Genomic DNA, 9,802 nt, shown 5'->3' with positions numbered 1-9,802 from the left:
GGAAAAAAAAAAAAGAACCTCAACTTTCAGGCTCAGGAATTCAGGCTTTATCTTATGGGGGAAAATCTAGGAAGCATGCTTTGGAGGAAATGCTTACAGGGAGAATATTATCAAGATAGTAACTGCCCTGGTACCAATTCTAATACAAACACTATACATATGAATAGTTCATTTATACCAGGGGTCAGCAAACTAAGGCCCCTGGGTCAAATCCAGTCTGTTTTTATAAATAAAGTTTTATTAAAACACAGCCAAAGCTATTCATTTACTTATTGTCTATGGATGCTTTTGTGCTGCAACAGCAGAATGGAAGAGTAGCAACAGAGGCTGTATGGCCTGCAAACTCTAAACTATTCACTATCTGGTCTTTTACAGAAAAAGTTTGCCAATCCCTGATTTACATGATTAAAATGGTAAGGTCCTAATAGATGAGTTGACAAGCACAGTGTATTTGAATTAATTTTTATCAAAGTATAAAAGCTATCAAATTGTTTCAGGAAGTCTGTTTTTGGTAGCTGCCGGATAAGCATAGTTGAATTTATGAGAATTCTGCTATGTATAATGGATAGATGTAGGGAGCACATCTGTCTATTTATCTTCTTTCACAAATACAACACTTGGCAACTCTAGCAAATTTTACTCTCAAGTTCTACAGAATTTACTGTACATAATTATTTATGGAAATTCTATCTCAAGCAATCTATTTGCTCCCAGGGAAGCCTTTTGAGTTCGAACCACTTCAGTGTCTGGCATGAAGATAAGAAAGGGCCATTTCCAGCATGGATGAATGTGCAGCGGGGAGGATGGGGAAATTAGATGGACTCTTCTGGTCTCTCTAGAATCGTTTATCATAGAGCTTCATTTCTAGATTTTACTGAATTTACAGGTCTCAACTAAGACATTTGAATTTAACTACAAGCACTATAGTCACATACACCATTTGGATTACCCATTGTTTCAGATTATCCTATCTCCACTACTTAAGTAGAGTTTTTTTTATTGTGTTTATAATCTCCTATTACTATCAGTAATGTCCCAATGATGGGCATAACCTCTGATGATGGTTATCTCCTACACAATGCACAATATCAAAATCAGGAAACTGACATTGGTACAATATGTATGTATAGTTCTGTCATTTTATCACATGTGTAGATTCATGTAGCCACCATTTTAACCAAGATATAGATTATTCCATCACCACCAAGATGTCCCTTGTGCGACCCCTTTATAGTCACACACATATCTCTCTGCCTCCTAGCATCCCTAACCCCTGGTACCCACTAATATGTTTCCATCTTTATTACTTTGTCGTTTCAAAAATGTTATATAAATGGAATCATACAGCATGTGACATTTTGAGGTTGGCTTTTTTCACTCAGCATAATGCCCTTGAGATCCATCCAAGTTGTTGCAAGTTGTGTCAATAGTTTGTTGCCTTGTATTGCTGAGTAGTATTCCATTGCATGGATACACCACAGTTAACCATTCACCTACTATAGGGCACTTTGGTGGAATCCAGTTTTTGGCCATTAAAAATACAGCTGCTATGAACAATTGTGCACAGGTTTTTAACGTGGACCTGAGTTTTCACTTCTCTGTGATAAATGTCCAGGAGTGCAAGTGCTGGGTCACATGGTAAGTATATGCTTAGTTTTTAAAGAACTATCCAACTATTTTCCAGGGTGGCTGTACCATTTTACATTCCCACCAGCAATGTATGAGTGATCGTTTCTCTGCATCCTCATCAGCATTTGGTGTTGATACTATTTATTTTAGCCATTCTGATAGATGTGTGGTGTGTCTTATTGTAATCTTAATTTGCATTTCCTGATGCATAGTGATGTTGAACATCTTTTCATGTGTTTGTTAGTCATATATCTTCTTCAGTGAAATGTTTCTTTTTTTTTTTTTTTAAAGATTTTATTTTTTCCTTTTTCTCCCCAAAGCCCCCTGGTACATAGTTGTGTATTCTTCGTTGTGGGTTCCTCTAGCTGTGGCATGTGGGACGCCGCCTCAGCATGGTCTGACGAGCAGTGCCATGTCCGCGCCCAGGATTCGAACCGACGAAACACTGGGCCGCCTGCAGCGGAGCGCGCGAACTTAACCACTCGGCCACGGGGCCAGCCCCCAGTGAAATGTTTCTTCATGTCTTTTATCCTTTGTACATTGGATTGTCTTTTTACTGTTGAGTTTTGAGAGTTCTTTATACATTCTATATATGTGGTTTGCAAACATTCTCTCCCAGTCTGTAGCTTATCTTTTCATTTTCTTCATAAGGTCTTTTGCAGAGCAAAGTTGTAAATTTTGATGAAGTCCAATTTATCAATTTTTTCTTCTATGGATCATGCTTTTGGTATCAAGTGTAAGAATTCTTTGCCTAACCTAGATCTTGAAAATTATCTATTATGTTTTTTTCTAGAAGTTTTATATTTTATGTTTAATCTATGATCCATTTTAAGTTTTATATAGCATGAGGTTTAGGCGGAGGCTCATATTTTTGCCAGTCTTATAAACCCACTGTCCCAGCACCGTTTCTTGAAGACTATTCTTCCTCCATTCTATTGCTTTTGCACCTTTTCACAATCAGTGGATGGTATTTGTGTGGGGCTACATTTAATTCTCTGTTCTCTTCTATCGGTCTGTGTGTCTATCCCTCCCCTCATATCAAACAGTCTTGATTACTCTAGTTTTGCAACTGAATGGAATGATTCTTCTTGCTTTTTCTTTTTCAAAATAGTTTTAGCTATTTTAGTTCCTTTGCCTTGCATTATAAATTTTAGCATTATCTTATCTACAGCTACAAGATGGTTTTTCTGAGACTTGGTAGAAATTGCTGCCAAGCAGTTGAACCAAGCCCAGGCATTCTGTGAACTGAGACCCCCACTAAGCCAGTGGCTTTGGCTCAGGCAGTGAAGTTGGGCACAAAATATCCCCCAAAGGGGTAGCCACTAATTTCTCATGTAAAGTTAAGATACTTACAGCTATGGTCAGGCCAGCTGCAGTCTCAAATATAACATTTCTGCTTGACTTGCAAAGTCTGTTGGGCCTGTAATAATTCCCCAATTCCAGTTGACCTACCCCAAAGTGAAGATGTCACACCAGCGAGTCACAAGGCCTTCGTGGGTCAGGCATTCAGCTTCAAGAGGTCTAGGAGCAGGTTAATAGTTCTTTCTCCAAAAAGGGTGTACTGGCAGCTGTGTCAGGCAGATGGCGATGTTGTGCTGGGAAAAGGCGAGTATTCTGGCTGCCGTTAAATCTTTAACAAAAGGAGTGATTTCACTTTCTCCTCCTGGGATTCTCTATTGTTTCTGCTGGACTACCACAGATGGGACAAGGAGGCAGGTTAGAGAGCAATTTATGCCCCACTCTCACTTCTCTCTATATGGCAGTCCCTGAGCGGGAGAACCCCCACTGATAGTTGTGAGACAGGTACTTGTAGCACATAACACATCAATTCCATTGACATTTGGATTTGGACGCCACACGTTACACTGAATCACTGGAAGGGACCCACCCACAAGGGAAGCCTCCCTTCCTCATTACAGAGTGTCCAAATGCTTTTCCTAACGGAGGAGTCCACAACGTGTGTGAGGAGCTACAGCAGGTGGCAAATCACCCTAACCCCCAACCAAGAGGGTGAGGAGCCAGGAGGTGGTGGAGGCTAGCCTGCTGGGAGGAAACTTAATTGTTGGCCTTTTTTCTCCTTTAGCCCCTTGCTTCACTGGCACAACTACCTCTCCCATGGCAGTGGTGATGCCTGTCAGGGTCGAGAGAGACCCAAGGCCCAGGGCCTTCTTTCTTCTTCATGCACACCGCCACGTTTTACCCCGCAGTCTTTGGCACCTTCTGACACTCCTACACGCAGCACCTCGTCCTCACTGCTGGCTAAGGCAGGGCCCAGGGCGGTGAGGGCAGGCTGCTCTGCCCTCTTAAGCAAGGCTTTGCATTCACTTTTGTGTTTGAACAGTGCTGTGATTGCTTGCAGCCCAACCCAATGTTTTCAGTCTACTCAAAGCTGTCAATCAAACAGCAAGATTCTTATTGCTGATACCATTTATTTTACATTTGGAGACTCTTTGATTCAGCAGCTGCAGCCATACTGCCTTTCAGGTAGGGCCCTAGGAATTGCTGACTCCTTGTCCTGAAAACATTCCTTCCTCTGCGTGCCTGCGGCAGTTACCAACAATCAAGGCACCATTTGGACAAGTGGTTTCAATCCTACCTCTTACTGCCAAACCTCTAAACATGAGCTCAACTCCAGTTCAGTAATAGGTAGGACAGTGGGAACCCTGACTTTCCCCCATCCCTTACCTATCACTTGGGTGAGAGCATTCACTTCCAGGTAGATTCCAGGGGGTCTTATATTCCTGGCCCACAGTTCCTCTTGCAGAAAATCATGTCTCTGTCAGCATTCCATCCTTGCTGCCAAAGATGTTGGGATTTGATTTTACCCTACTTACAAACCAGTAAGTTAGCCTGTCATAGTTTCATGGATGCTGATGAAGACATGAGACTCCTGGGTCAGAGGTAAAGGACTTTACTACTCGTAGCACAACAGGCAGAATGAACATCAGCATATTTGTGCCAGTTGCCCTTGTCCCACTTCCACAGGGCCAACACAATGGGCCCAGATGAATGCCACGTATGCAGTGAGTTGGTGTTGCAGTGAGGAATCTAATGCTATTATAGCAAGGCTGCTACTTGTCCTCAAGGTTACTAGCTACATAAATCCTGAGAAATGGCCCAGGCAAAACTGTTGTCAGGCCTTGCAGTCATGGCACACACTGCAAGATGGGTAGGTGCAGAAGAGGCCCAAGAGAACAGGACTGCCTCATCCAACAATTACCCTTTTCTATATTGTGTTTTGTTCGCTGTTTGATGAATATATCTCTCAGCCTGCCTGTAAAACTGACACCTCGTCAGCTGGCTACAGCTGTCTACGAGACGATGTATAGCCTGATCAAGAACATTTTCAAATTGCAGTTTTTTTTTTTTTAAACTTTAGAATCATTGCCTTTATTTTTTTTTTTAAGATTTTATTTTTCCTTTTTCTCCTCACAGCTCCCTGGTCCATAGTTGTGTATTTTTAGTTGTGGGTCCTTCTAGTTGTGGCATTCGGGACGCTGCCTCAGCGTGGTTGGATGAGTAGTGCCATGTCCGCGCCCAGGATCTGAACCGGCAAAACCCTGGGCCGCTGAAACAGAGCACACGAACTTAACCACTTGGCCACGGGACCGGCCCTATCAAATTATAGTTTTAAAGACTGAAGAAGAATAATTCCTTCAAAAGTTTGGCCACCACTGAGGTTGTTGGCCACCTGTTAGTCCTAAGTGGAACAGAGAGTTAAAGGAAACTTTTCTGGCCCATCTTTCGTTAAGAAGTATATCTACTGCCAGTTCCTGAAATAAGGATAGTCAGGTAATAATCTAGAAAGAGCCGCTTACTTCTTTCTAGAAAGAAATCTACTATTCTGGGGAGAAAGTCATAACAACTGACAAGGCAGTAACACACTGTTGCTAAGGAGAGACCTGTAATTAGGCCCACAGCCCAGGGCTGAGACGAAAGTACTACTCAGCCCAAGAGCTGAGCACACAAACATTTTTTTCCTATGGAGTTTTTATTTCAGACTTAAAAAAAACCCGTCAAATTTGTATTACCATGTAATATTTCGATGCCAAGATTTTACTCTTGAAAGATACACTATAACTATTTTTTAAAATTATGACCAAACTTCAGTCAGTCTCAGATTTTAATTTATGACAGGTAAGCAACAATATTTGAGGACTAAAAAGAGAACAAAATGAGATCAGTGGCTGCAATAAACAATAACATTTAAAGAATAATTCACATATGGATATTGGTGGTTCAGCTTCAGATCCATATAATGAAAGGCACAAATAAAACGACATGACTTTAAGTGGTTATCACCGGCAAACCCCACGAAGCCCCAGCTGGTGGCCTGGACCTTGTGTGTGCACTGAATTTCAGATGCCAAGGGCTGTTTTGGTAACTCAGAAGGGGCAGAATAATAAAATGGTGGAGAGGCAGGCATTTCTATTCATATAGCATAAAAAATTTTCCAGTCCTAAGGAATTTCACAAAATATCTTAAAATTCTATCTTGTTCTGTATGTTTTTATTAGAGATTTCAAGGAAAAATCTTAACACTTTTCTCCTGAAAGCTACAGTGATGAAAATAAAATGAGCATTGAAGTCACAATGTTTTAACACATTGTCATGCAGTGTTTTGGGTTCATCTTTGAAGTATAAAATGCTCAGTAAGTGGGCTACTGTAAAAAATAAGTACTAGTCAATTACGTGTAAGAACCAAATTAATCCCATCAGATTGGAGGGAATTTAAATTGAAGAAAATCACCTTCCTGACTTGGTTAAAGTCTATAATGTAATGAGACAAAAGTGAAGTAGTTTAAGTAATAAATGTTTAATCAAAGAATTTTACATATTATTAACAGCATTCATTTGGCCAAACATCTACACGTTTGTAGAATCCTACTGTATATAAAGTGGGAATGTATCAAGTATAGACTATGAAAGTGCAAATAACAAGTCAAGGTTAGAGGAATTTTTTCTTTAACATTATAAAATTAACTTGTTTACAAAATAGGCTTTGCCAAACTTTATTTCTGAATTGTAAAGTCAATGACTGTGTTGTTTTTAAAATATGTACCAAGGAAATACAAATTGGATAATGATCACTTTTCATGCTCAGGAGAGAACACCACAGAAACAAGGGTACTGCACACGGTGCGAGGAACCAGACCCACCCCGGACACTATCTCCACACAGAGCACGCTTTCTCACCTTATTGCAGCTTTGCAAGATGCCTCAATGTGATACAAAGACTCTTTCTATTGAAAAATTACAACTTGGTCTAAAAACTAATTGGTGTTGATATTTTTAATCCAAAATAAATTTGTAAAAAAATCCTTTAATGGACTATTTCAGCTTAATATACAGTAATACACTGTAGATAAAGTTAGTATTTTCCCCAACTAATTTTAATAGGGGTTGATATCAATATTTCTGATAATTGGGGAAATAAAAACTAATGTGGACCTTTGATATCCATGGCATAGGAACAATTCCCACATAGTTTATCCTAGGGGAACCAGGGAAATATTAAATGCTCTAATATAATGTCCTAGCCATATGAATTTGAAGTACAAGAATATTTCAAAAGCAGGATTTGGAAAAAAAAAGTAATTGAAAACTGTAATTACAACTTAAGGATATCAATACTAATATAACCTTTTACCCAGCCCAGGACTTGCCTGTACAAACTCGGTACTGAAATTTTGGTATCTGTAGATTTCTGGTAAGAATCTGGCAAAACATTAAGTGGAGTGTTGCATATCTATTTTGCTTTATATTATGCTAGTTTTGATAATATGTAAGTAAAACAGCCATTCCAACAGTTTACTCTAGTTTTAATTACACACTGTACCATTGTATCTTAATTACAACTAAGACCAGTATTTTCTTCACAGTAAGACACTGATAACTAGAAAGTTGATTTTTTTCAACACTAAACAGTAATCACACAGCAAATGAATATTGTGCAATAGAACAAACACATGTCAGCATGTGCTATTTAGGCAAACAAACCGATTGAACATTTAGTTGTTATATTTACTGTAAAGGCAAGGCCATGGGTGGTTTTATGGAGGTCTTTGCAATTTATAGCATAGTTACTTCAGAAGAAACACTGAAATTTGAATTACTCACTTATTTAACTGGCAACTATCCATGTAGGTTAGGCAAAGGCACGGTAACATGTTGCGCAGGATGTTTTATTGACTTTTTCAATAATTGTGGGATTTACTATAACTCATGAAACTCCAATTTTTTTCTATTTTATAAAACACTTACCATTAAAAGTAATTGCACCCATTAGTAATTAGAATGCACTGTAAAATTGTGAAAACAAAGAACTATGATTGCACTTCCAATAAAGTGTCTCTTAAAATACAGCACCGCTGTTGCTAATCAACTGTATTTTAATATTAAAATAAACTGTTTTTAACAGCAGCATTAGGTTTAGTTAACTTAAGCTACAGGCTACATTTATTTAAATGCAGTCTCCATGGCAACAAAAGCCCATTAAATTCTGGAATATCACTGCTACCAAGTGGCACGTTTTCCTCCAGAGAAGGCTGGAACTGCTCTGGGGCCCTCTAGGACACCGCACACCTAAATGCCTCATTAGCCAGCGCACGAGTCAGAGTTTGGCACAAGTGGACTGTAAATAGACATAAAAAGAAATTTTTGATTCATGTGAAAATTAAAACTAATTACATTGTAGTAGATGCAGCACTAAAGAGAAGCCTTGAATACCTCAATCCACACTGCTCAGACAGAAGGGAGGGCAGTTATGGAAGAACACAAAGACTGAGGACTAAATGTTATTACATCTGTCCAAAATAACTTCCAAAATGAAGAAACTTTTTTTTAAAAAAGGAAATACCACCCAAGGATTAGGGAGTAAGCCTTTAATTTAAATGTTCAATTTAAGTATTGCTGACCTTAGGCTAAACAGAAGATTGCATTTCTAAAGAATGTAGAATCTAACCTATTTATTTCATTTGTGTTTCTCTCTCTCGCTCTTCTTTTTGTCAGCAAAAAGGGGAAAAGTTATCCAATTAAATACAAAAGAAATTCCCTGTAAGGTTAAACTTAGAAATGAAGCTACTATTCAAGGGAACTCACTCCTTCATATTCGAGCCTAATGTCAGTGGTTTCTGAGTTGGAATTAAGTGGATCAAGTTTCTGTAAAGCATACTCCACTAGCATACCACCTGTACCTGTGATTCATTTAGAGCCCAGAGGTGTGCAGTTCACACTAAATGTACTTGTTCAAGCCACTCACTTGAGGTTTGAGGTGTTTGACTTGAAACATCTGAACCATCCCCTTTATCAGCTGCCTCATTACCACTTTCGCCAGCTTGTGATGCTGCTTCCCCAGCCAGAATATTCTCTTCCAAAGGATTTTCCTCTTCTATTTGGGATCCTCTACCTTTACTGATCACAGCATCTTCAAACATTGCATCTTCCTCTGGTGGCACCAGTTCCATTCCTCTCACCCCTTCTGACCCATCTTTGACATAGGGGTGCTGGGAATCTGCACTGATTTCTGTACTTGCTGGAGGAATCAGGGCAATACTCTGAGGATTCATGTCGTGAAACCAAGCCATGATATTGCCAAGGAGATTGTCATTGATGTTGGCATCCTGGCCGGCTGAGTCAAGGTCACTGGACGAGGGATAGAATTCACTTCTTGCCTCACTGAGAGGGTGTGAACTCGGGGTGTCAGTTGAAAATGGGTCACTTTCTGCTCCTAGTCTCATGAGGCTGTCACCAAGTTCCAACAGTTCAGAGCTGCTCAACGCAGCCCGAGGGCTATCTGTGTTCCTGGGGACAGAGTCCAGCCTGGAAGGTAAAGAAGTGCCTATTGCTCCTAAGGATGCTTCATTACTGAGGAAGTCTCTACTTTCTTCATCGATGGCCAGCCCAGATTCTTGCAGTGATAATTGTATTGCGAGAAGTATATTGGGATCATCTTCATCCAAGGAACTCAGGGCCTGGGAGCAACAGAAAGGAAAACTACTTTAAAATGTAAAAGGAAAAGTGATCTAACCCAATGAGGTTTACCACTGTTCCTTTACCAAATAGATAATTAACGTTATCTCTGTTTATACAGAAAAATTATTTTACCTACTCAAATCTTATTTTAATTTTCTCTTTGCCCATGCTAAAGGGGAAAAGAAATTCCTTAAGATAAA

At 39.6% G+C, this 9,802-nt stretch overlaps 1 protein-coding gene across 3 annotated transcripts in view; it reads right to left on the bottom strand.

The window, feature by feature from the left end:
- Positions 1-6,425: 6,425 nt before the first annotated feature.
- Positions 6,426-9,802, bottom strand: part of ANKIB1 (ankyrin repeat and IBR domain containing 1) — a 134,359-nt gene continuing 130,982 nt past the window's right edge. For all 3 annotated transcript variants that reach the window (XM_008517346.2, XM_008517351.2, XM_070617489.1), the window contains exon 20: positions 6,426-9,601. In XM_008517346.2, the coding sequence (XP_008515568.1) occupies positions 8,858-9,601 (744 nt within the window). In that variant the 3' untranslated portion in view covers positions 6,426-8,857. The remainder of the gene's footprint in view (positions 9,602-9,802) is intronic.

This window comes from Equus przewalskii, chromosome 4 (genome assembly GCF_037783145.1).
Source record: "Equus przewalskii isolate Varuska chromosome 4, EquPr2, whole genome shotgun sequence".
In the NCBI taxonomy this organism is placed as follows: Eukaryota; Metazoa; Chordata; class Mammalia; order Perissodactyla; family Equidae; genus Equus; species Equus przewalskii.
This window is presented reverse-complemented; position numbering and strand designations above follow the sequence as displayed.